Source organism: Aedes albopictus, chromosome 3, assembly GCF_035046485.1.
Source record: "Aedes albopictus strain Foshan chromosome 3, AalbF5, whole genome shotgun sequence".
NCBI lineage: Eukaryota > Metazoa > Arthropoda > Insecta > Diptera > Culicidae > Aedes > Aedes albopictus.
The window spans coordinates 199,090,002-199,117,988 of NC_085138.1; the positions used below are offsets into that span (position 1 = coordinate 199,090,002).

The 27,987-nt window shown below is 39.0% G+C and overlaps 2 protein-coding genes across 7 annotated transcripts in view; one reads left to right on the forward strand and one right to left on the reverse strand.

The window, feature by feature from the left end:
• The window catches only part of LOC109404436 (protein PALS1), a 462,049-nt gene that overhangs the window by 158,213 nt on the left and 275,849 nt on the right, over positions 1-27,987 (reverse strand). For 2 of the 4 annotated variants that reach the window (XM_062858454.1, XM_029863221.2), the window contains exon 1: positions 8,348-9,140. The exons of 1 other annotated variant lie outside the window; for it this stretch is intronic. In XM_062858454.1, the coding sequence (XP_062714438.1) occupies positions 8,348-8,401 (54 nt within the window). In that variant the 5' untranslated portion in view covers positions 8,402-9,140. Of the gene's footprint in view, positions 1-8,347; positions 9,143-27,987 lie in introns of those variants that run through there. One more of the 4 variants, XM_029863218.2, reaches the window with a different exon arrangement.
• LOC109406884 (mitogen-activated protein kinase kinase kinase 11-like) overlaps positions 18,347-27,987 on the forward strand; it is a 93,296-nt gene continuing 83,655 nt past the window's right edge. For 2 of the 3 annotated variants that reach the window (XM_029863226.2, XM_062858418.1), the window contains exon 1: positions 18,347-19,394. In XM_029863226.2, the coding sequence (XP_029719086.2) occupies positions 18,701-19,394 (694 nt within the window). In that variant the 5' untranslated portion in view covers positions 18,347-18,700. The remainder of the gene's footprint in view (positions 19,395-27,987) is intronic. The other variant, XM_062858417.1, reaches the window with a different exon arrangement.

Here is a 27,987-nt window from a genome sequence, read left to right on the forward strand (position 1 = left end):
GTTAAACCGGGCTAAAAGAACACAACAGTGGGAACAATACAAAGAGTCTCTCACAAATTATAACAAAGAAATTCGAAGGTCGAAGAGGATAAATTAGAGACACACATGTGAAAACATTGAAAGTACTCCAATTGCTGCAAGACTGCAAACAGTCCTCGCTAAAGACCATTCAATTGGCCTTGGAACTCTTAAAAAAGAAGATAATTCTTTTACTAAGAGCGCCAATGAAATTTTAGAAACAATGATGGAAACCCATTTTCCGTGTTCTATTCTTGTTTCAATAGAAGACCAAAATTCATCTGTATCGCATACTGGTACTAATGAAATCAGGAGATATAATCATAATGATAATGATTCAACTGAGTTAGAAAGCACCAGGAGTGATACATGTCTTTTGGCCAAAGACATTTTTACGGAGCAAAAAGTTGAATGGGCGATTGATTCCTTTGAACCCTTCAAAGCGCCTGGTAGGGATGGAATTTTTCCTGTACTACTGCAGAAGGGTAAAGAAATGTTAACACCCGTTTTAACTAAATTGTTCCAATTAAGCTTATCGTTAAGCTACATTCCTACCGCTTGGCGAGAAGTGCGGGTCACTTTCATTCCCAAAGCAAATAAGAAGGATAAAGCATCACCAAAATCCTTCAGACCGATAAGTTTATCGTTCATTATATTAAAAATAATGGAAAAAATTATAGACGAGCATATTAAATCGTCATACCTAATTAAAATGCCTTTAAGCAAAAATCAGTTTGCGTATCAGGAAGGCAAATCTTCGGTAACAGCGCTTCACAACCTGGTTACAAAATTGGAAAAATCACTCGAAGCAAAAGAGATTTCACTTGCTGCGTTCCTCGATATTGAAGGAGCGTTCGATAACACGTCTTACATTTCAATGAAGAATGCTATGACAAAGCGTAGTTTTGACAGATGCATTGTTGATTGGATTGGGGAAATGTTATTAAAAAGAGAAATATCATCAACCCTTGGCAGCTCCTCTATTAGAGTTAAAGCAATGAAGAGGTGCCCACAAGGAGGCGTGCTATCACCTCTATTGTGGTCTTTGATAGTCGATGATCTTCTCAAAAAAATGGAAGCACAAGGCTTCGAAATAATTGGCTTCGCAGATGGTATAGTCATATTAGTTCGTGGCAAATATGACAATGTCATCGCTAACAGAATGCAAACTGCCTTGAATTTAGTCTCTTCGTGGTGCGAAAAAGAAGGACTAAATGTGAATCCTTCTAAAACCACGATCGTACCTTTTACGCGGAAGAGAAAAATATCGATAAGTAATTTGAAATTGAAAGGAACTCTTTTGGAACTTTCAGATTCAGTCAAGTATCTCGGTGTATATCTTGACAATAAACTAAACTGGAATCTACATCTTGAGCAAGTAGTTGTTAAAGCTATAAATGCTCTATGGATAACTAAAAAAACATTTGGTAAAAAATGGGGACTAAAGCCGAAAATGATCTATTGGATTTACACGGCGATTGTGAGACCCAGAGTTACCTACGCGTCATTGGTCTGGTGGCCGAAAACTAATGAAAGGTTAGCTCAAAAGAAGCTGGAAAAACTTCAAAGGATAGCTACTCTTTCAATTACTGGTGCAATGCGAAGTACTCCATCTAAAGCGCTAGACACTTTACTATACCTACTTCCATTGCATCACTTTGTTCAATTGGAAGCTGCAAAGAGTCTTTTGAAACTAAAAAGATCAAAAAATCTCTTTGAAGGTGACCTGAGAGGACACCTCAGTATTCAAAAAACAATTAGTATCAACTCGCTAGTCACAAGCAATGGTGATTGGATGAGCAGACGATACAATTTTCAGCGTTCTTTCCAAGTGATCAATCCTGGGAGAAATATGTGGGAAAATGGTGGCCCACAGCTACAACCAGGATCGATCGATTTTTACACTGATGGTTCTAAATTGAATCATCAAGTCGGTGCAGGTGTCACTGGCCCAGGGATTAATGTATCAATACCAATGGGTAAGTGGCCAACAGTTTTTCAAGCTGAAATTCAAGCAATTTTAGAATGTTGTAGTATCTGCTTACGTAGAAATTACAGGCATTCAAAAATTTGCATAATGTCTGATAGTCAAGCAGCACTAAATGCTTTGAAATCAGCATCATGCACTTCAAAACATGTTTGGGAGTGTATCCAATCACTTCAGCAATTAGCTCGCCGCAATCAGGTGAAGCTGTTTTGGGTTGCAGGACATTGCGGAATTGAAGGAAACGAGCAAGCCGATATGCTAGCAAGACTTGGATCGTCTCATCAATTCATAGGTCCTGAACCATTTTGTAGCATTTCTGGATGTTCTCTCAGAATGGAGTTTAAAGCTTGGGAACAGCAGAAAATAAAATCCATTTGGGAGAACACCACAACTGCGAGGCAGTCTAAGCGTTTTATAAAGCCAAACGTTGCAAACACTCGCAAAATTCTGGAACTTTCCAAAAAAGATATTAGTACTTTAACTGGCCTCTTAACAGGTCATTGTCCGAGCCGGTATCATCTGAAGGTTATTGGAAAACTTCAAGATGATGTATGTCGCTTGTGCGGCATAGATACAGAAGACTCGGAACACTTGTTATGCCGTTGTCCGGCAGTTATAACTAAAAGAATTAGGTTCTTCGACAAAGGGCTAATAGAACCCTTTGATGTCTGGAGGACAAACCCAAATACGGTGGTCCAATTCATTCGAAGTGTGGCACCGTGTTGGGATATCGCTTCTGGTCAAAGTCTGATTATTACCAATACCAATGGTGATACGTCGACTTGACAAAGCTAAATAAAAATGGGGCATATGTCACAATAGATCTATCAACTGGTCGCAGTGACTTAGATACCCAACAAGGAATAAAAAAAAAAAAAAAGTTGAAAAGAGGCCAAGTTCCAGTGGGTGCATAGAGTCATAAAGAAGAAAAAGAAAAATAAGAAGAAGAACCACATACGATATCCAATGCCTAGCAGTGATGGAATTGTTCTCATCATGAAGCAATTCGCGAGTGAAAAGCCAACACAAGACCTACTCACGATTCCGAGAGTAAACAGTGTATGAGTTTATTCGCTTTCGCCTGCTTCGTGAGTGAGGAGCAAAACGAAAACAAAAACACTCATGAGTTTTTATTCGTGAAGAACTTGTGGAGGTGCGAAAAGTGCATTTTAGTGTGGTTATAATAGTGAATTCAGTGATTACCCATCATAAACTAATGCTTTATGCTTCATTGTTTCTGAAATGCAATACTGCCAGCCGTGAAAATGCGTTTTTCGTTAATATGCAAAAAATTCAGAAAAGTTTCGCTTTTTTTTATAAAGTTCTCCGTAGTAATTCCAATATAAACCATATTTGAGTCACAATTAAATCACCACCGAAACGGCTGACAATTTGATAGGACTTTAGTGTTGCAACAAAGATTTGTAATGAAAGTATGAGAGCTTGAATTTTCAAAATTGCCCTGTTGGTATAGTATTTCTGGCAGCTACTCGTTGCTGTGCACCCTTCAATGAAGCAACACAGCGCACGAGTAACTTTCACGCAGCGATCAAAAAGACAAAGGATTTTTCACTCATATTTGTGTACGACTGGATCAACACAAAAAATGTGCTGATCCGGTGTTACACAAATTAGCGTGAAAATTCTTTTGTCTTTTCGGTCGCTGCGTGAAAGTTACTCGTTGCGCTGTGTACATCGAGTTTTGCGTGTGTTTAAAACGTCCTGCCAGGAGTTCGTCCTTCCTAGCAGCTTTACTATTCATTTGCTCTTTGATAGCATTTTTTTCCTTTTCTAGTGTCAGAGACTCCCCACTTGTCCATCGTCACTGAATCTGAATTAGTTGGTCAATTCGTAAAAGTTATCTCCATTCAACGATCATGTAGAAACTGCATTGATTTCCTTGTGCTTACAGCATCCTGCCTCCCCAATATAAAAATATGATATTTACAACGTGCTTAACCCTAGAGCAGTCGCGTCTTCGGCTACCTGTAATGGCTTTCACGGTGTTCACGCTGTGTATCACAAGCGTACATTTTTCATGGTGCGTGTACTCAGAACACGACGCGACCGCTCCCGGTTTAACAAGCGTTTCGGGCAATCATTTTGATTATACACGGAATGATACAATTATTATTCACCCAACCGCAAGTGTATAATACATTTTTATTAGGGCTTCCATAAGATATTTGTTTGCCTTTCTCGTACACCAAGGTGTACCGAAAGGCTATATGCTCACTCCAAAAACGAAAATTTGATAGAGCCTCCGGAGGGGTCAAGTCTTATATACCAATCGACTCAGCTCGACGAATTGAGGTGATGTCTGTGTGTGTGTGTGTATGTGTATGTGTATGTATCTGAACCGGTAGTGTCCCGGAACCGGTTCCGGTGTCCCGCCGGAAGTGACCAAACATAAAAGTGAACTAAACCCATGCATGCGACATATCAAACCGCGGCTTTTTCGATAACGTGGTGAACAGTAAGCAGGAAAACATTCTCAGACCATATCGGAACCGGTTCCAGATGTTCCGCGGGAGGTGGCATAGTATAAAAGTGAATTAAACCCATGCAATGGACATATCAAATCGTGGCTTTTTTGATATCCTGATGAACAGTAAGCAGGATAATATTCTCAGACCATATCGGAACCGGTTCCGGGTGTCCCGTCGGAAGTGGCCAAATATAAAATTGAAATAAAACCATGCATGTGACATATCAACCCAAAGCTTTTTCCATAACCTGATGAACAGTTAGCAGGAAAGCATTCTCAGACCATATCGGAACCGGTTCCAGATGTTCCGCCGGAGGTGGCATAGTATAAAAGTTAATTAAACCCATGCAAGGGACATATCAAATCGTGGCTTTTTTGATATCCTGATGAACAGTAACCAGGAAAATATTTTCAGAACATATCTGAATCGGTTGTGATCCAGAACCGGTTCCGGGTGTCCCGCCGGAAATGGCCAAATATAAAAGGGAACCAAACCCATGCAAGCGACACATCAAATCGCGGATTTTAAGGCATCTTGATTTAACGACACATTTAATGACTTTTTAGGTAAGCTGATAAACGGTAAATAAAAAAATCATAGAGCATACTTTGGAAAACCAATAGTGTGCCGAAACCGGTTCCAGGTGCCCCGACGGAAGTGATCAAATGTAGAAAAAAACCAAACGCATACACGCAGCACACTAAATAACGCTTTCTTCGATAACGCGAAGAACGGTCAGCAAGAAAATAGTCTCAGGTCAGTAGTGTTCCGGAAGCAGATTCGAGTGCCTCGCCGGAACTGGCGAAATGCACGAATGAACTAAACCCATACATGCATTGCTTCAATTTGCGACTTTTTAGGAGAACTGATTAAAAATTTGCATGAAACTAGTCTAAGACCACATCAGGGACAATGGGTAAGTGGTAAAATGTGAACCAAAAGTTGTAAATGTGAAATTGTATCAAATCCATGCGTGTCGTACCATAAAACCACGCTGATTCGACAATAATTACTGTCAAATTACCTGTGTAAACTTTCAATTCGATAAACTAACTCTATTTTAGTTTTGTTTAGATTGTATGATTTGTTTTTGAACACAAATCTTACAGATATTGTGGTGGTACGAATTGGTACGAATTGAGAGCGGGGTACAAGTTAAAAAGTGTCTAATTAAAGAGTGATAAATACGCAAGGTTTGACAGTACATCAAATAGCAGCTTTTTTGATCACTTCTTCTTCTTCTTTATAGCTCGACGTTCGCATTGGAACTTGGCCTGCCTCTCTTCTACTTAGTGTTCTTAAGAGCACTTCCACAGTTAATAATTGAAGGGTTTTCTTTGCTCGCCATTGCATGAATTTGTATATTGTGAGGCAAGTTCAATGATACACTATGCTCAGGAAGTCGAGAAAATGTTCCCGACCGGAACGGGAATCAAACCCGCCGTTTCCGGATTGGCGATTCATAGCCTTAACCACTAGGCCAACTGGAGACCCTTTTTTGATAACACGATGATCGATTCGTAAGAACATAGCCTCAGACCATATTTTAGACAACCGGTAGTGTCCCGAATCTAGTTCTGGGTGTCCCACTGGAAGTGGTAAAATGTAAAAGTGATTTGTACCCATGCATAAGATAAATCAAATCGTGGTTTTTTAGGTAACCTGATGTACGTTAGCAATGATATTGCCTCAGACTATATTTGGGAGACCCGGTGGTGCTCCGGAACCTGTTCCGGAAAGTAACCAAATGTACCATGCGACACATCACATCACGGCTTTTTTTAATAACCTGAGGAACGGTTAACTAGAAAATAGGCTCATACCACATTAGAGACTACTGGTAGGGTTGCACAACCAGCGTTTGATGCTTCGCCGGAACTACGAAAGTAAATAAAATTAATGCAAGCGGTAAATATGTGTAAGAGAACAAAATCTTGACATATTAAAACCACATACAAACAGACGTCTCACTATACTCACTACGTTCTTGTTTTAACGGTCAATAAAATATAACCTAGAATGTGCAAAAAAAAACTTTATCGAAGACCGCAAAGTGATCTGTGAATGTGTAAAAAGTTATGTCTTAGCTTGTTAGTATCGTCTTGATATTGATCAGCTCCCATTGTTAGTGAAGGTACTCAAGCAGTCAACTGAGAAATCTGATATTATTCAGCTCTGCTTTTACGCTGAACACAACGTCGGAGTATGTGCCATCAATAAGTTTTAAGTCAATTCAATGATGGATTTGATAAAATGCTTGCTTTTATTTAAAAATATCAGGATTCAGGAACACTTTGACTTACGTCAATGGAAAGATCGTGAGATAATATACGGCGAGAAAGGCACTATCACCTCTAGGTGGATTAATTTGGGTTTGCAAATGCAAGAACGGTCATTGGCAAAGATTGCTCTCAGGGTAATAACTGCGGAGGAGTTCAATGAACTCTAAGCTGAAGTGCAAGCTCTACACCGAAAACAGGAAAAGTTCTGGATGTATTCAAAAAGCTTTACAGGTCACAAGGGAAGTTACACTCAAATTGTCGGCTGCAGCTTAATCTCTTTATGAGCTATTAAACTAGGCATATCTCACCATGTACAAAAATTAAATCATAATAAAATGAAATAAACAAATTTCGTTGAAGTTGATTTAAGGTATCGAAATAAGGTTCAAAATATGTGAAAATATCAGAACGACTAAAAAATTAGAAAAGAAAGGACACGGACACTTTCAATGCTTCCAGTGAGCTATTCGTTCTCTGAAGGACGCACGACACTAGACAACGAACTAGCATGCAACGCCCAGTGGCACAGCCGAAAATTTTCCTGACAGTTGCGGCGGGAATCGAACCCGCGCTCCTCAGCACGATGCGACTTAATGCTTGGTGGCACTAGCCGCACCGCCACGAAGCCACCAACTTAGGTGCGCTTTGCCCAAAATTATAAAAATAATACATTTTTCAGTATTTCCGTATTAGGCAATGGTTTAAAATTGGCTGAGTTATAGCGAAAAGTGCTCAAAATGGGTGCCCGTGTCGAAACAGTTCCACACTCTACCACTAAACTGTTCGCTAAAACTAATTCAGATGTAAATTGCTTGAATCGTGAAAACTTGTTCCTTCAACTATATCTGTCATTAGCAGGTGTTCGTTTCTGTGAAATTTTCCTCTACATTGGCTGATTTATTGTATTGCTCAGCGTGGAAGCGATTATTGTATGATGGTCAAAGTATGGACAGTTCCATTCATTGATCAATGCCGCTATCCCGAGCAGAAGGGCATACCTTACAAATACCATGCAAAGAGCAACATGTGCTCTAATACCTAAAATTGTTATTGCAGCGTTATTGTACGAAATGTTATGAGAACAGCACAATAACAGTTGGAGGTATTTGAGCAGAGTTTGGTATTGATGTAGTATTTGCTAGTATAGCAGTGAAAATAACCGAGGAACAAGATTTGCTATTACATCATGAAGTCATCGAACATATGAAACATTAAATAACAAGATATGTTATGAGTTTGTTATTCAATAACTTTGGAATAATAAATACAGCAATTGAAATTTTAGGTATGTATTTAATATTGAAATAACAACACTTGTTATTTTCTAGCTGTTATTTATACTAAATTTTGGTATTCGTTTTTGTTGTTTTGCCTCTTATTACCACCTAATGAAGGGCATATCAAGGTATGGTAGTATTTAAGATAAATACCTTGATATGTGAAAAATGAATTGAAATGATGTGTTTATTTCAACCTTATTTTTGCGTTATGATTTAGAGCAGATCGAATAAATTGCATTAAATCGGCCATTGGCAATTGAAGTTCGTATGGAATAATCCGCCGATACTGACCTTTCCCGATGACGATGAGGCCTGCGGACCTGCAATGGCTGTCCTTTGTTGCATCCTTATCAAGCAGGACAACAATCCGTGTCACCGTTTCACCTCATAGGTAAGAACTCCCTATTGATTTTTCCTCCCTTACATAAACATGCACTTTCACTCGCTTCCCCCTTTCTACAACAATTATGATGCACCTCGCGATGGCGGTAGATTTAGATATTTCCTATAAATTGGTGATTATTTGACAAGTTGATGGTTCCTTATCACATATCATTTGGCATCAATTTCATCGCATCAAAAATTTACCCTTGGTTGGCATTTGAAAAAGGAGTAGCACTTTTGGAAAACACCCACGGCCAGAGCCATCCCCCATTCAAGCACGGTACACAGCATCCGTAAATCTCATCTGGAGCTCATTTTAATTTTCGCAAGGGAGTATGCCAACACCGAAGCAATGGGGGCGACTTTTCCTCCTTGTTCTTCGTTCGTTTCGGGCCACTAGATTTTTCCTCGAGCAGACCTTTTTCTTGATTCATGCATGCCTTAGTCTGCGGATTCAGCGATTTGAAGGAACTTTCTTACATTGACCGGAAATTAGACGGATATCGAACGCGATTTTCACCGAAACTCGACCGCGACCGCGACGGCGAACGAATTTTCTCCAGCCCAAAGCGATTCAACAGCGTTTTACACTTGGCAGGAACCTCGAAAGAATGCCTTTTTTCCACGACCACCGCTGGGAAAATCCGTGACGACGTTCCCTGAAAGCTTTCCAGATCAATACTCGGTACGCTCTCAGATGGACCATTACGTACACAGAGCACTTGATAAAAAGGATGCTATTAGAAGCACCAACTAGAGACCGAAACATGTGTGAATGTGTAGTAGATATCACAGCCAGTCGGTCGGTCTAACCGGGAGAATTTGCTCCATCCCAAAAGGACATCCATATGATGAAATCCGCCGCTCTCGCTTCTCTCGCTGTTCGCGTTGGGGATGTGTTGTTATCCTTGTGCAAAACGTGAGTCCTGCTGCACGCAAAGGAGAAAAGTCGGTTAGTTCTCGCGATGGAAGCGGATGCTGGTGACCGATATCGAGAAGTTTTTGGGATAAAATGCGAATCTCACGCAAGTGTGGGTGATTGTTTTTAACCGTCTCCATGATGTTCGATGTGGAAGTTTGTGTGCTGTCAGGATAACCAGAAAAAGGCGAGAGAATTTGATCAAACCGCGTGTTTTGGGCTATACTTCAATGGGGAAACGCTCTTCAATTATGCCATGCTTTTTATTGGGAAATAAGTAGAGGGTAACAGTTCAGAATCGTTCATTGAAGGAAAACAACAGAAGTGTAGAATTTGAATTGGTTTACTTTGAGTACTTCTGACTTCTATTAAAAAAATGAGCCAGTACTTTTCGGTAGCCTATTTATTGCACCCATAAAATAAATAGAAACGCTTCTTGGAAAATCAAAAACCATTCCATAAAGAATAAATATATGTTTCATGGAAATGTGCAATGTTACCCATATAGTTAAAAACGTTCCATACAAAATGCACCGGTAAAACATAAAATTAACACTAAAAGTGAAATATTGCACCAATAAATAATTCTGAAGTGCTCCATAGGAAAATACAAATGCCAATAATAAAATGCAAGTTTTAGTAAACTTACATTACGTAGCACTCTAAGGTTTTTATTTTAATTTATAGTGGTCTTTTCTTTTTTTTTTTTGAAAAGTCTAATTAAGGTTAGGGTGTCCAAGTGTTCAGCTTCAGTAAACTTTTAGTCTAAAGAATTTGGGATAAGTTACCATGTTTTCAATATATTAAACTAGCCTGGCTTGATGCAACACTAAAGAAGAGGTTTCAAGTTTTCGCTCACACATTCTAGAAAAAAAACTAAATAGTTTATAGTCCTTGAAGATATAGTGGTAATTTTAGCTTCTAAAGAACTATAAAATCTACTTTAAAATTAAAGATCGGATTGAAAAGGCAGACGGTTGAATGCATCCATAAAATATTTAAAATGCACCATAAACAATATAAATGTGCTCCATATATGATTGCAACATAACTCTATATTGCCAAAACAGAAACTTCAATTGCTGTAGATGTTACATTTTAAACATCATAATAGTTTGAATGACCCCAGCTGATCGGATGATGCCCATTGAACATTCAGAAGATTTACGTTATCATTTAGAAGACACACTTTGCTGAATGGTGCAAACGATAATCACAGGTGATTTGTGTAGTACTGTGCGTGTTAGACAAATGAAAAATCAAAATTCATCATGACGGACTGTGTCTCGCTCGGTTCTACCAACAGGTGACAGCGTGCTCATGAAAAAAGATACCAGGCAAAAGTGTTTGGTGAATTTTCTCTGAGAGTTACGCCTGTTTATCTTTGAAGTTATCGTAACACCCGTAGACTCTAGGATCTAAACTCAACAACAGTTTGGATGACCTAGGATATCCCGACTGATCTGATATCGTACACACTTAGAAATCCTGAAATTTGCACGAAACGGAACCACCAAAGAACGTAAACGTTTTCAAGGCTGAATCACAAATTGGACTCAATTTTACGCGCATCATGTAAGTGCTGGTTGGTTGCGTAAGATGTCAACAAATCCGTTTCACCAGAAACGTAGAACCAGTATCACGTTCATCAGCCACCTTCTAACTCGGTTAAATAGCCGAGAGGTAAGAGATATGGCTCAGATCAGTGTTCGAATCTATGCATGACAGTATTTTACTTTTCTATGTTTTATCTGTCAAATCGGTTCCAGCGATTGCTAGACGTTAAGAAAAAATAAGTTTTATTTTGTGTTGTCTTGAAAGACGTAAATTTACATGTGTTGAACTTCCAGAATATGATGAAAGCTGTTACCGTTACATCAGTAGAACTCAAGAACGTTTTGGATGACTAAGGATATCCAGAATATAAAAATATTCTGTATCATATTCTACACCAGGCCCACCCAACCTTTAACGATTGCGGGCCATTGATTGCACTCCACACCAGTTAGTTTTACTGAAACTTCTCTAAGCATTTCTAGCGAAGGTTATGGTTTCTTCCTATTAGCTTTTCGAAACTTAAGCCATATCCGCCCAGCGTCCAATTTATAGGACAGATGTCCCGAACGCCCAGCGTCCTATAAATAGGACAGTCCTTTTGATTAGAATATCTCCAGAATAATGCAAAATTGTAGAAGGATGTAGAGGTTGTAGTAGGAGCATTGGAATTCAAGATGGCGGCTTAGGTTCTAGCGTGGCGGCCAAAACTCCAGAATTCAGATACTATGCAATGTGGGTATCTATCGATCGGGCTTCAAGAGTAGATCTCAAAAATAAATATACGACGCCATTTTGAAATTCAAGATGTCGAACCACATCCAAGATGGCGGCCACGGAATGATAGTTTGATCTATAATACCATGCAATATGGGTATCTATCGCTCGGGCTTTATTAGAAAAAGGGTCATGGTAGATGGTAGGGTAAACGGTGGAGTAGACGGTCGGGTAGAGGGTTTGGGTGAAGGATAGAGTAGAGGGAGTGGAGTAGAAGGTTAGAGTAGAGAATAAGGTAGACGGTAGGGAAGAGGGTAGGATAGAGTGTAGGGTTGAGAGTAGGAAATAGGTTAGGGTAGAGAGTAATGTAGACGGTACGATTAACTAACTTGATGATTTTGTGGCTATATCGGTCTCTTTCTACTCATAAGTATAAGGGAGTAGAGATCAAAGTGGATAATGAAATGATAGATATGATAGAATTCGCTAGGTAGCGAACAAGTGTGAAAATTTTATAGAAGGTGAAATTAGGCAAGTAGGCCATGTATTGAACGAATACATCGAATGCGTGAAACTTCTGCCGTGCGACCTGTGCTTTTAAACAGATCGGCTTGGTTGGTAGTTCATACCACCTTACCAAGACTGGCAAAAGTTTCAGGCACCCGACTGCCTAATGTATTGTTCTGTTTTCATCACAAATTCTATCGATCGGTAGCTTTTTCGGAATTCGCACTCCGTTCATAGAGGTATGTCTATATCGCGGCGTGTTCTTCCTATTAGCTTTTTCGATCTTATAGGATAGAACACTTTTCTTTTTGAGCCAAACTTTTTATATCATGTACTGATTTATCGACCGTATTCTATAATTAACTTGATGATTTTGTGGCTATATCAGTCTCTTTCTACTCATAAGTATAAGGGAGTAGAGATCAAAGTGGATAATGAAATGATAGATATGATAGAATCCGCTAGGTAGCGAACAAGTGTGAAAATTCCTCCCGGGATTTCTTCTGTGATTATTTCAGGGATTTCTACCAAGCTTTAGGCAGTGATTGCCTCAGAATTATACCAGATTTGCCTCTCGGAATTTCTTCAGTAAATCCTCACGGGGTTCCTTCAGAGATTTCTACCAGGAATGTTATGTTTTTCAGACTTTTGTACGTAATTCCTAATTAGTTCGATGTGCTAATCATCGTTAACTGATACTTAACTTTTGTGGCTTCGAGGTCGTGCGGCTAGTGTCATCAAGCATTTAGCCGCATCGTGCTGAGGAGCGTGGGTTCGATTCCCGCCGTAGCTGTTAGGAAAAGTTTTCGGCTGTGCCACTGGGCGTTGCATGCTAGTCCGTTGTCTAGTGTCGTGCTTCCTTCAAAGAGCGAATAGCTCACTGGAAGCATTAAACGTGTCCGTGTTTTAACTGTTTTATTGATGTTTCTCGGTGAGCCAATGAAAACTACTGATTTAACGTTTTGACGTTTCGGCTTACTGTTTCTCTTCAGCCATCCTTAGATAATTTTGATCACCGCAGCAACTTTCACCTCCTTTACTGCTGGACGATCACGTACCTTCGGGATGGCGGTACTAGTCACTGAAGACGACCTTTTTTTATTCTTCAATCACTTAATCTAATTTACAGCTCTATTGTCCACTACTTTGTACACCGCTTAAATGTATTCTATTTCTTATTGTACTACATCGAACTGGTGGCCGTTGCGCTGCCTTCACTTTCTAACCTATCATCGTAGAATGATGAGCTCGAGGATGTTGATGTTGTTGATGCTGTTGGTTGTTCCTGTTTCCAGTCCGATTGGGGGTTCATTATGGGTTTCCGTTCGCCGATGTCCAAGTATCTGGGTTCATTCGAGCCATGGGCTCTAAAGATAGTCAGTGTCAGCTGCTCTCAGGTGGAAAGAGCAACTGACGAAAGTGCCGGGGCTGGGATCGAACCCATGACCATCTGCTTATGAAGCAAACGTGTAGCCACTACGCCACGGGCCCCGGCATAAAGACGACCTTATAGTTGATATCAAAATACGTATCTGTCAAAGGATACAAATTAAAAGGAATAGTAGGGTAAATCGCCAATTATTGCACGGCTAAAAATTCGCCAATTATTGCACACCCCATAAGAAAAGCATGGAGTGTGCAACAATAGGCGAGTTTTTAGCCGTGCAACAATTGGCAAATTACCCTACTAAACACGAATTTCTTTTTAAAACATGCAAAATTTTTTAAATGTTTTCGTATGGCGAGTACGTATAGAGAGTTTGTGGGGTACTGAAGGAAAAACTCAATTACTTTATTAGAAATCTTTATCTGTGAAAATCTATCTCCTACAGTATTTTAACGTTCGGACATGCTACACATAGTGAGTACTGTTTATTTGATTTGTTTAAAACAATAAATTTGAGAAATGTGGAAAACTGCAGTCGAAAATACATTAAACAAGGACCAGGCAATGCATACTCAGGGATTGACGGCATGCACCGTGCGGTGCGAAAAAAGCGTGTGCTTCACACAATCTCAAGTGCTTGTCTCCCGTTTTGCCGAGAGACAAGAGACGTATGAGTGAGAGCTTTCGTAATTGTACAAGAGACAAACCGCAGCACTAGCTCTACGGCGCAGGGAGTAATGCACGGTGCTTGGGACTGTGCTTGTCACCAAACAGAAAAAATCACTTATAAATTAATTGAATAGTTTGTGTTTTCAGAAAACTTGTTAAGCTTGCCAAGGGTTGATAAGTGATAGGTCGTTTGATTCGAAATTTTACCAATCATGCGTAGTATCAAGCAAAGTGCAAAGCATGGAGACAAGCACCGAAAGAGTGCATACGACAAAGCATGAGAGACAGGAGAGCTCCAGCGCGCGGCAAAGTAAGCGAGCAACACACAACTGATTGCACGTACTCGTCTTCTTCTGGTTTGTTGTGCTGTCTCATTAGCCTGGTACACGGTTTATATGGGAAAACACAAAAAATGGAAAAACTCAAGTTCCTGTATACTTTTTGAGTTCCACTTTGGTCCCATATCAACAGTGTAAAATTTCAGATCGATCGGAAAAACTATATTTTAGCGCCCGCCATTCTTAGTTTTCCATACGATTTACTATGGGGAAATTTTACTCCTGCAAAGAAAAATCGCTAGTAGTCACCCCTAGATCCCTAAAAATAAGTTGACGAATGATTTCTGTAGAATATTTTACTAGGAATCAGACCTCCGAAGACAGCAAATCGATGCGACGTTCATGGAAAAAGTTATAAGGCCTCACCCGATCGATAAAATAACGAGATTTTATTATTTATTGTTATTCCTTACATGTTAAACAGCGTTTGCATGCCATTCGGTTTTCAGTCAATAACTTTTTCCACATGCCTCAGATCGCTTTGCGGTCTTCGGTGGGTTGGTTCATCGTAAAATTTCCAACAGAAATCATTCATCGATTTATTTTTAGGGGTTAAGGGGCAACCTGTGACGATTTTTCTTTGAAAAAGTGATTTTCCCCATACTAAATAGTATGAAAACTTAAAATGGCTGGCGCTAAAATATAGTTTCTCCGATCGATCTGAAATTTTGCACAGTTGATATGGGACCAAAATGGAACTCAAAAAGTGTACAGGAGTAAAATGTCTTCTTGTGTCCCACGCTACTGTCTCATAGCAGCGTGAGCGGCACGCAAAGAGTTTTGAGTCGCACCCTATCCCTGTGCATACTTTTAGGCGTTTATCGGGTTATGCATCCGCTCCAATTTATAAGTCCTTTTTCTATTTTTTTTGAGTGATTATCATCTCTCACTTGTTTAGAGCTGTATTGTATCTATATGGATCAGAATATAACGATAGCGTACAAGTTGTGCTGAAATAGAACTCGAGAAAATTATCGGATATTGAGGACCTACAATGAATATTTTTTTTGAACTACACCATAGACTTCCATTTTTTTCGTCAAACCATGCTTATTTTATTGGAACTTGACCTTTAATAGCAAATTTATTCAAAGATTGAAATTGTGAGACACTTTGGGTGTTAACGGGTTAAGAATATTACATTGTTTTCCAAATTCTTATGGAATTTTTGAGATTTTGTAAATTTTGGAAGAATTTTTGAGTACGTGTCGATATTGTAAAAATTGGTTTTCATCAAACGAAAATTCTTATTTTTTGTTCTCTCACAGAACTTGCCGGAATTTTGAGATTATTGACACATAAATACGATCTTTAAAATACACACCAATCGTTATTGAATCTTCTATTCATCTAAAGATTTTTTTCCTGCCGCTGTTGGAGAAAATTAAGCCACTGTATCTAATAAGCTGGATTATTGTTCAGCTAATTGGACGCAGTGGTTTAATTTCCCCAAACAATGGAAATTCTGAAAATAAGTCGAATTACTCTGGGGTTACGCTGAAATGTTGGTTTTCTAAATTACAATGTCAGCCAGAAACTTCGCAAACATTTCAAACTTCATTGCAAAAATTTGATGCCTCTCCCGGCTGGAATCTGTAAGAAGCCCAAAATAACTGATTGAAAATCTTTGAAAATAGCCGGGTATACTGATTTTGAAATTTTAATTCATTGGAAAAGAGAAAACATTCAAATTTATTCCTCCACCGGCCAAAAGTCATTACTTATCTTCATTCGTACTTTGGGCAGCCCTTTTGGTGCTGTTGAGCACCAAAAATACGGAAATACGTAGAAAAAATTCTATATTAACCTTCACGTACCCGACCCTCGACAACTCATTTTAAAATTGCTGGCATTACGTCAATTTTCATCCGATTTTTTTTCGGTCGCCCTCAATCGATCATAAATTAGTGCTAGTTTGTTATACTCAAGTGGCCATGTAATACCCGGAACCATTCCGGAGATATTCCGGATTGTACTGGGGTCAGGGGGTGAGGGAGAAGTCTGTTTTGCCAAATAGCTAAAAGTGGTTATTTTATGTGTTATTGTGTTTGAGAGGCCCCCGCGGAACCTATTCTAGGTGTTCCGGAGCGGCCACATCAGATGATACATACTTTAGTCAATTGTTCTGCCCCATTCTCTCGAAATCATGAAGATTGATACGCCGCACAGCATGTTTTGGTTGCAAATCAGAAATGTCCCCGCTAACACCCCCGTGGAACCTATGCTAGATATTCCGGGGTGGCCATATTAGTTGATACAGACTCCAGTCTATCGTTTCTGACTTAGTCATTTGAAATCATGGAGATTGATATGTCGCATGGCATGTTTAGGTTGAAAATCAGAAGTGTCCCCAAGGAGGCCCCGCGGTACCTGTGACCGGGATCCGGATGGGTCAACTTATTCAAATCTGGTTATCGTAGTTATGTTTCACTGTTCACAGTAGAAAAATCGCTGAAAATTTGTGGTTCAAACAAAAGAGCTCACGAAATAATTACTTTTTACCCTTTTTAGCTACCCCCTGATCCCAGCACAATCCGAAATATCCCCGGAATGGTTCCGGATATTGCATGGCCACTCGAGTATAAACAAGCACTAATTTATAATCGATTGAGGGCGACTTCAAAAAATCGGATGAAAATTGACGAACTGCCAGCAATTTGAAAATGAGTTGTCGGGGGTCGGGTACGTGAAGGTTAACGCTTGAAAAAAAATCCGGCTTCCAATGGCTAAAGAATGCTGACTGATTTCTCAGATAGTTTCTTGAAAATGCACAATATTTTTTATATAATTATTTATTTTCCGCAAGATATTTCGCAAAGGACTACCTTTGTAGTAAAATAGATATTGTTTACAATTCTTCTATAAAATCCACTAAAAGTAATTCGAACTTTGTTCCGAGATAGCATCGGAAGTTTCTTTAGTAAGAACTCCCGAAAACTCTCGAAGAATTCGCAAGGCAATTTGGTTCTAATTATTATTTACATGGCTGACGCTGAGCTATGTAATGTTGTTTTTGTTTTTGCTATTTATTGCAGTTTATTTGATGAATTAAGTTTCAGATTCATTTAGGTGCTAAATAAAAGTTCATACATGTTAACGAACTTCAATACGGCTTGATGATCTTTTTGCAGAACTTATTCATGCTGTATAGTAGACCAGAGGAGTATAAAATAAAATTAAGTAGCATATAAAACGTTTTTAGTCATGGTTTTAACAACCTCCTGTATGGTGGGCCCATTCAGGCTCTAACCTTTTAAGACGCGCGCCTGTTTGATGTCAAAACTTCACCATGCTTGCGCTGTATTCGACGAGCGAGGTTTTTTTAGTAGTGTTATATGTTTTTATAACGGCGCGCAGAGGAGGCCTCGTATTACAATACTGTGGGAACACAAATGAGTAGCGTAATGAAATATAGGTGTAATATTCATTATACCTACAAATCAAAAACAAAAATCTTTTTTCAACGCGTTGTATAAATAACTATTTTGATTCCTTCATAACGAAAATCCGGAATTATGAAGTATGGCACTCTACTTAAGATCTGGAAACTTAGCTCCGATTATTTCATATTCGAACCAACTTTCTTGATTACGTTCCTTCCAATAAGAATTATTCTGTTGAAGGTTTCACCTACCGTCACCGAAGCGTAACCCGCTACCAACTTGACAACATTGAAATGAACTGACAAGGGTGGCCAGTAATCGGGAATGGCGATCTGTTTACGTTTTTCGGCGTTCATTTCTTTTCGCGATTTTGCGAAAAACAGCATTTCTCATTACTTTTCGATGTTTTCTTTATTCATATATTAACTCTGTACTTTCTCACGTAACAGAATGTCATTATTGCGTTAAAATAATGAAATTAGGAATAAGTTTTTCTAAAAGTGAGTCAAAGATCCTTCTAAACTGAGCAAGTTTAGCTGACATCACTGCTGTCAAACATGGTCGTGAAAACAACAGAAGAAAAATATTGCAAATGATGTAGTTTTCGTTGAAATAAGTGCTAATTTTTGCTTATCCGGGCAATAAAAATTGTGCAACGCGTAGCGAAAAGTGCGAAAAATAGTGTAAATCACTCGGTGTCGCGGGGAACCGTTTCGGTGCGGTGGAAACTCGTGATGTTTTAGTTGTTTTGATCGGAATCGTATAACAGGAAAAATCGCGCATCAAATGTTGATAGTTTCGGGAAGGGGCAGACAAATACGAGCTAATCCGCAAGAAATTCCGGCCGCCGTTGAGATGTCTCCCCTGTGGACGGCAAAGTACGACTATGAGGCCCAGGGCGAAGATGAACTCTCGCTGCGGGTCGGTCAGATTGTGTACGTGTTGTCGATGGATAGCAGCATCTCCGGGGACGAGGGTTGGTGGACGGGCAGGATTGGTGACAGGGTTGGGATTTTCCCATCTAATTTCGTCACGAATGAAGATCCAACAGTGTTGAATGTGCAGCCATTGGAGATAAAGTTGAAAGAGCTCGACCTCAAAGATATAATCGGATCCGGAGGTTTCAGTACAGTTCATCGTGCCTTTTGGAATGGTGAAGAGGTTGCAGTTAAAGTGTCTCATCAAAATGCAGATGTTTATGTTACCCGGGAGAATGTATTAAAGGAAGCAAAACTTTTCTGGTCGTTGAAACATCCAAACATTGTCGAACTGAAGGGAGTATGTTTGGATTTCGAACAGAAGACTTTTTGCCTGATTATGGAATATGCTCGAGGAGGACCGCTCAACAAAATACTGGCAGGAAGGAAGATTCCTCCGGATGTACTGGTGGATTGGGCTGTGCAAATCGCCAGGGGAATGAACTACTTACACTGCGAGGCACCCATATCGGTAATCCATCGAGACCTGAAGAGCTCCAATGGTAAGTGAATGATCGTTTGTTCTTTATCTCCATTTGCTTGCATAGTTTCAAAATTGATTTTACAACAAATCGATCAATTAAGCAAAAATTTAAATCATGAAAGTATCTGAACGGTTGATTTCCTTATACTTCGAATTATGCTGACAAAAGTCATCGTTGTAGGCTGGATGTAGTATTTCTTGTACAATTTCTCTATATGTTCCTTAGATGCGCTAGTGATTTAGTGTATGCCCTTTGAACGGATGGTAATTTTGAAAAAAAAAAATGTTTGCATTCATGTGCCGTACAGATACAACGATAAGTATTTTATGAAATTCGTTCAAAGTGATATGTACAGTATCGGACAATAAAAATGCACCAAAGCCGTTTTGCCATACAAACTAGTCAACTTTAGATTACCATATCTCAATTACTTCTCAACCGATTGTTTTCATTTTTCTGTGACGAACTACAAAACATTCCAATTTTCAAAAACTATTGAAAAAGTTCAGTGATAACTATTGTTACAAAAGTTACAGATAGGTTGAATTTTGACAATAAAAATGCACCAAGACAAAAAATTGTATATCAAAAAATGTTGAAGTCAAATCATGTTGGTTTGTTCAGCAAACTTATTCGTCATCACACAAGAAACATATTTGCCGAAGTCACCATAATGATATGACGTAACCATTTTTTGTATACCATAGTTTGATAATACTTATGGAGCATTTGTCTATTTTCTATGGTGCAATTTCAATTTTTTTATGGTGCAATTTAATTTTTTTATGAAGCAATATTCAATTTTCTATGGGTACAATTTTAATTGTTTATGGAGCGTTTGCATTTTTCTATGGAGCATTTGTATTTTATTAAGGAGCATTTCAGTATTATTTATTGGTGCAAAATTTAATTTTTAATGAGAAAATTTTATGTGTTACCGGTACATTTTTTATAAAGTATGGAACGTTTTCAATTATTTACGGGTAACATTGCACATTTTCATGGAACATATGTTCATTCTTTATGGAGCGGTTTTTGATTTTCTATGGAGCATTTGCAATTTGTTATGGCTAAAATAACCTTTTGCCGTTATGTTGTACAACTATTCAGGAAAATCAAATTCATAGGAAATGGGCAGCCTAATTGATGTTGGCAACAAACAAATTCATAAGGAGTGAATAGGAATTTCATTTACGTGCACCAATAAGTTTCGTGATTCTAGAGTGTTGCAGTCCAAGAATAAGAGCCAGCTTGACGAAAACGTTCACAGCGTATTACATAAACAATAAAGTGTCCCGGCTGAACTGTGTAGTTATTGCCAAGTGTTGCCAATTTTGGTGCCAACGGCAATCCGAGGTTCATATGTTCCATGTGGTCGAACAGAAATATATTTTCTCTGTTCAAGCTGCAGCTGCGGGATTTTCAAAAAAAAATCATTATCCACGTGGATTTATCAATATCGAGCGCCAATAGATTATCCCAAACCTCGATCCCGTTTTTAACGGCGGGACATTTCAAAACACAGTCGTTATCAATCTGAAAGTTGGCCCGTACAGCAATTTGGATTGGCTTATGGCCGCTGCAATCATCAGTGCCGAGATTGCTCAAAATCTATAAAGAGCAAAAATAGTCATAAACACATAGGGTAACCTGGGGTAATACGCACCCCCGGGGCAAAACGCCCTCACTCTATTTCACTATATAAGTGAAGTTCCGTCAGATGCAAGCAAACTAGACGTAAAATTGAGCCGAACAAGAATGACGAAAATATTCAAATGAAAAGCGTGGAAAACGATGACTTTCCACATTTGGAAAGATTGTCTAATTTGAAGCTCACGCAATTTAAGCGCTTGCGCGCCAATTATATAGAATCAACCTATTAACTACCATCCGCCTCCTACACCTTCCATTTGCTGCCGTAAATAGTAAGATGGAGCCGCTTGGTATTTCATTAGAATTCAAAGCGGAAAATGCCAGAGGACGTATTGCCCCACCTCAAGGTGCGTTTTTCTCCCAACAGTTTGTCAGCACCCAAACCGTAACACTTTTTTAATTGTTAATTTGATTCGGTAAAATTGATATCACGCGGACCAAAAGTTGGCGTCACTAAGTTCAATAAGTAAACTAACTTTCAATACGCAAGACACCCATTAAATCATCTTAATCTTAGTGATTGGCCAACGTTCGCTTAAGGGGTGCATATTACCCCAGCTTCCCCTACATCAATCTAAGTTCACTAAACTATGAATCTATCTGGTATTCGAGTGCGAGGAATTACTTGAAAATTCGTCACTTCCTGGAGTATTCCCCGACAGCAACATGCCTGATCATGCAAACTAGTTTGCTCTATTTGATGGTTTATTAACACTGACTATTAAGGTGGCCCGCACTTATATGAAAAACAAAAAAATTGTAAAATGCCAAGCCAAGTTATCCATCGCTAAAAAAATGTTTGAATCAAAAACTATGTGAGTGAACCATGCATCGGATCTGTCTGAAAATGCATTGTGAAACTTGCTTCCTCGCAGAAAACTGTGTGATGCTTTCTCCACCAGATCCGTTTGAGGGTTCTCCAGATTTGTGCCTGAGAAAATTTGAGCTTTGTACTCCAAATACTTAATCTCCTTAACCTTAATAGTCATTTAGTCTTTGCTAACAACGTTCATTCTCTGAAAAAAAAAAACTCATACTTCCGGCATTTTTATTCACTTCCTCACTGGGAGTTTTCTTTGAATATTTTTTGTAGTATTAGTATATATAAGTAACCATGCTGCTCAAGCCCTAATGAATCCTTATATACGGTTTATATAATGCAATACAGGCATACCTCGATAGTACGTACACCACCGCTTCGTTTAGTGTACGTACTATCGAAACGTACGTACTATCGAATCACAATTTTTTATTTCAAATTTCATTTTCAAATCAAAGAATGTTATTTCTTGAACGTCAGGATTGCCAAAAAATTACATGTGGCCTAAGGGTCCGTTTATTAATTACGTAATTTTGCTTGTTTAGGATCCTATCTTTTTTGGAAAAATCTTCTTGTGCTCTGGAGATGCTTCGTAGAGGCATCTCGTCTCTGGGAACTTATATTGATTTTATTTGAATTATATTTTAGAACCATCCAAACTGGTCTAGATATAATTCAATCGATCTAGATCAGTTATATCTTGTTATAGAAACATTATAGAATTATTTTCTCCTGCAATATTTATTGTAGTGATATTTTCAAAACCTTCTGAACATTGCTCCTTCCATGACACCTCCAAGAGTTTAATTTTTTTACGAGAAGGGATTCCTAGAGGTATCCCGGAGCTCTTGGAGGAATCCCGGAATTCTTGGAGGAATTCAAGGAAAAATTATTTGATGAATCTTGGAAAGAATTGCTGTAGGAATCTCGGAATGAATTTCTGGAGGAATCTTAAAATGAATTCATGGAGAAATCCCGGAACGAAATTCCTGGAAGTATTCTGGAAGAAATTCCTGAAGAAATCCTGGAAGTCCCGAAAGTATTACAGAAGAAATTCTTGGTAAAGTTTCGGAAGGAATCTTTGGAGAAATCTCTGAAAGAGACCCTGGAATCTCAACAGGAATCGTAGAAGAAACTCTGGAAGAATCCCTAAGGGATCCCAGAGAGAATTCCTGGAAAAAGCTCGTAACCAACACTTAGAGGAATTTCGGAACTGAAAGAAACTTGAAACTTGAAGAAATCCCTAAAGCAAGCGAGAAAGCCAAATGTCTTTCCTCGAATCCCACATTTCGGGTTCACCCAGAAACAATTGAATTGGTACAGCCTATAGGACAATGCAAGCCGCGGTTGCTAAAGAATTTTTTTCTAAGTTTTTGATGTTTTGTGACCTTTTTGTTTACGTTCGGACTTCAAGAGATTTCTTCGAGAATTTCTCAAAAAGTCCCCGGAATCCTCCAGGAATTTCATCCGAGATTCTCCGTACAGCTTCTTTCGGGATGTTTCCGGATTTGTTTTTTTTTTTGGGCTTCCAGATAGTATTCCTGTAAATTCTAGCAACTTCACCCAGAATTTCTCTAGGAGTTCTTTCGGAAATTGTATCAGAAGTTCTTACCGAGATTCCTTCAAAAACACCTTGCAATAATCCGTAAGGATTTATTCCTGGAATTTCATACGAGATTCTTCCCGGAGTATCTTCTGGGAATTCTTCAGGAATTTCTTCTAAAACCCTTCCAGAAATCCTACAAGATCCCTGACAAGAACTTCATTCAGTATTCATCTAAAAGCTTCTCCGAGATCCCTCCAGGAACTTCTCCCGTTTTTTTTTTCGGGAGATACTTCTGATTTAAGTATTCCTTCTGGGATTCCTACAATAATTTTACCAGGTAAACTTTCTGGGATTTTTCCAGGATTCTTTCGGAAATTCCTTCCGCGATTCCTCCGTGAATTTCTTCTGGGTGACTGTCAGGAATTACTTTTCAGGAACTTCTTCCGGGATTCCTCTTAGAGCTTCTTCTAGGATTTTTTTTTCAGAAACTGATTCCGGGATTTCTTCGAGAACTTTTTCCAGGAATCATCTAGGAACTCTTTTTTGGTTTCTATCAAGAGCTCCGTCAGCAATTCTTGCAGACGCTTCTGGAATTCTTTCAGATGTTTGTAATGGAAATCCTCCTGGAATTCATTATGGATTTTTTAGAGTACTTTGTTTTTGGTAATCCTCAGGAGTTTCTGTAGGATTTTCTTGAATAAACAAAATGCAACTTAGTTATAGCTCCCTCCTAGAGGAATTCTAGAATAAGTTTGTGGAGAAACCACGGAAGAAATACCTGAAATAGTTTCAGGAAAAATTACTAAGGTAATCCTAGAAGGAGTAATGCTGAAGGAATCTCGGAAATTATTTCTACAGAAATCCAGGAATCTCTGGAAGAATCGCGGGGAACTTCTTGGAACAATCCTGGCAAGTGTTTTTGACGGAATCCCAGATGGAACTTCTTAAGGAATCTCAGAAAAAAAAACTCCTGGGAAAACTCCAGAGGGAACTTCTGAAGGAATCCTAAATAAACTTCCGGAAGAATTTTATTAAGAGCTTACGGAATCCCAGAAGAACGCTCTGGAACAAATTTGTGGACAAACCACGAGGGGAGTCCCGGATGGAATTCTTGTGGAATCCCAGAAGGAACTCCATGAGGTGAGCCACCATCAAGTTATAAAATAGCACACGCACGCATACCCCCGAATCCAACCACTCATGATAACCGGGCGTGTTTTTTTTTTTTAATGCGAGAGCTGACGATTTTTTAAGTCCGAATCGTTAACAACAAAGCCACGAAACGTCAACAACCATGAATAGTGCCCTACGGCACTCAAAGTTGTTTAAATTTCCGAACTCATGGAAAACTGTCAAATATTTTATACGTATCGCAACAACAACATTAATTGTTGGAAAACGAAAATTAATAACAAGTGAACTGAAATCAATGGTTTGGATAAGTAACTTAATGGGGTTGATTCATGTTTTGGAGAGCAATCATCGCCGAGAAATTTAGTTTCTTTTTTATTACCACACAAAATAGAACCATCATGTGCCTTTTTATTTTATTACAACATTCTATTGGTAAAGAAAGCGTTTAGTTAATAACTGTGCAAGTGCTTATAGACCACTAAGCTGAGAAGCAGTTCTCCCCAGCTGGGATGTAACGCCAGAATGATGATGCCAGATATTATGACTGCCAGAAAATATCTCTGTAAGCGAAGAATACTGCAACCATTACATCAAACGTATTTGTTCATGTCTTCCATTTCGCTACATTTTAAAACTGCTTATAGGTTCCCAAACTTTTTAGGTGCGCGACCCCCTTTCGTCAGTTGACGTGCTTTCGACGACCCACCATAGAAATTCCCTCATTTGTTGTCTGTTACAGTCAGGCCCGGATTAAGGATTGTGGGGGCCCAGGGCCCGAGCGGATGTGGAGGACCCTCGGAGAGATGACCTTTTTTCCTCACTTTCGAACAGTACTTGAGAAATATGAAAAATAAAGCTAATGTTAGCAAACATTAGCCTCCCCGGCCCCCTCTTAGATCCGGCTATGGTTACAGTAAATTATTCGACTGACTCTCGCGACCCGCTGGATGAAGGCCGGCGACCCACAGTTTGGGAAACCATGACTGAAAATCCGTGTTATAGGAATCTGCATAACACAAATTCATAGTATCGGAGTCTCTGCTATACGTCTACTAATGATTCGAACCCATTTTTGTAGATTAAAAATTAAATAAATTTTGGTGTACGTACTATCGAGGCAAAATGTACGTACTATCGAGGGTACGTACTATCGAGGGTACGCACTAACGAGGGTACGTACTATCGAGGTACGCCTGTAATAACTTTACATGAACAATTAAAGTTGATTTAAAGTGGAATTGGGCGTTTATGCGGCTGCATTGAGATTATACCAGTATAATCTTAAGGTGGTTTTATAAACGCCCATTTCCCCTTTAAATCAACTTTAATTGTTCATGTAAAGATATTATTGCTTTATATGAGCCGCATGGTTACTTGGGTAGTATATATCATTGAAAAAAATTGGGCCCAAGCTTCGCGGAAGCCGCTAATTTTAACCGCAGCCGTAAAATTGCAAAAATGCTAACAAATAGAAATACATTGGAAGTTATAGCCAAAATCAATCAAATCATTGGGCCTTCTCGATAATTTTAATGCTTAGAACTTTTCACAAACGAACATAATGGATATTTAAATTAATAATTATCACTTTTCTGAAATTTTATCAAATGTATTTCTCTTTTGAATTAAGTACAAAAAATTGATTTTTTTTTCTTTAATATAAAACCGCAAAATTTCCTCAAAATCTTACACTTTTTCAGAAGAACCGGAACCGGAAAATTTGAGACATTATATCGCGATTGTTTTTGTCAAATTTTAATTTTTAATTAATGTAAATTAAATTAATTAAAATTGATTAAATTTCAATATTGGGTAACTCTCGCTGAGACCGTCCCACTATTTACACCATGTCTTCAAAAATGTTTAAGGTGGCGATTTTCTGAAAGTCCTCCCCAAAAAAGTAAGGAAAATGCATTTGGTTAATCAAATTGATGGACCCCCCGTAAGTTAGAGCCACAAGCATTTTGGCGGACCCCTCGATTTTTGTCAATTGTTGGTTCATTTAAACCGTTATAACTCGAAAGTTTCGCCAGAAACCACCTAAAAACCATAGGTTGTTGAAAAGAGAGAAGATAGGGCTACTATTTACAGTTATAAAAAGTTGGGTCGCCCATATTGATTTTGGCCGCCATCTTGGATTTTTATACCAAAACTGTTTTTTCACCATGTTTTTTTTTTTTTTTACTTATTCGTTTATTTGGAAGGCTCGGGCGCCACATGGGCATAACTGAGCCGAAATCTTTTGTTTTTTTTACAATGGTTATACATTTTACAATTTATTACTGCCTTAAAACTATGTTAGTTTGGGAAGCCGAAGTACTCGCGGCTGTTTCGAGGTTAAGGATTGAAGAAAAAAAAAATGGGAAGGACGGATTTATGGGTTTAAAACTAAATTATTTGCTAACTTATACTAAAACTTTGATGGGACAAATTGTCCATATCTGTAACGGAACCAAAAAGAAAGGACTTTATCGGTAGAAAACGACAAGAAGAGGACAAACGGAAGGGGGTGACGACAGACAGGGGCGAACAACAAAACCAAAAGGCGGACAACGAAAACAAGGAACGTACTACATCAAACTCTGACATCAACACGTTTCAAAAACTGGTAAATCAGGTTCATGTATTCCAAATCAAGTCCTGCCAACACTTCTCTAACGGGTTTCTGTTGTTTTCCTCGGGCCCGGAGAATTTCATGTAGCTCAGATCTGACCTCACGATACTCATTGCATCCCCACACGACATGTTCGATATCCTGGTAAACCACGCCACAGATACAGAGATTGCTTTCTGAGAGCCCAACACGGAAGGTATGTGCGTTCAACAAATAGTGGTTGGACATCAACCGACACATTACACGAATGAAATCGCGGCTCAAATCCAACCCTTTGAACCATGGCTTCTTCGACACCTGTGGAATGATGGAGTGCAACCATCTACCCATCTCTCCATCTCTCCATTTGTGTTGCCAGCTGATCAAGGTCTCCTGACGGGCCAATGCAAAAAATTCGTCGAAGGCGATTTGACGCTCGTAAATATCGCCTTCGCTAGCGCCCACCTTAGCCAGAGAGTCCGCTTTCTCATTGCCCGGAATTGAGCAATGTGAAGGGACCCAAGCTATGGTGATGATGTATGAGCGTTTGGACAAAGCACTCAAGACTTGGCGTATTCCATTCAGGAAGTACGCTGAGTGCTTCATCGGTTTCATTGACCGAACAGCCTCCAGAGAGCTTAGACTGTCGGTAAAAATGAAGTAGTGCTCAGGTGGGAGAGTGCGAATGTACTCTAAGGTGTAGTATATAGCCGCTAGCTCAGCAATATATACCGAACATGGCTTTTGAAGCATAAAGGTGGCGCTATGAAATTCGTTGTAGACACCGAATCCAGTCGAATCATCGGTTTTGGAACCATCTGTGAAGAACTGTCTGGCCCCGCTAACATGCCCGAACTTACTTGCA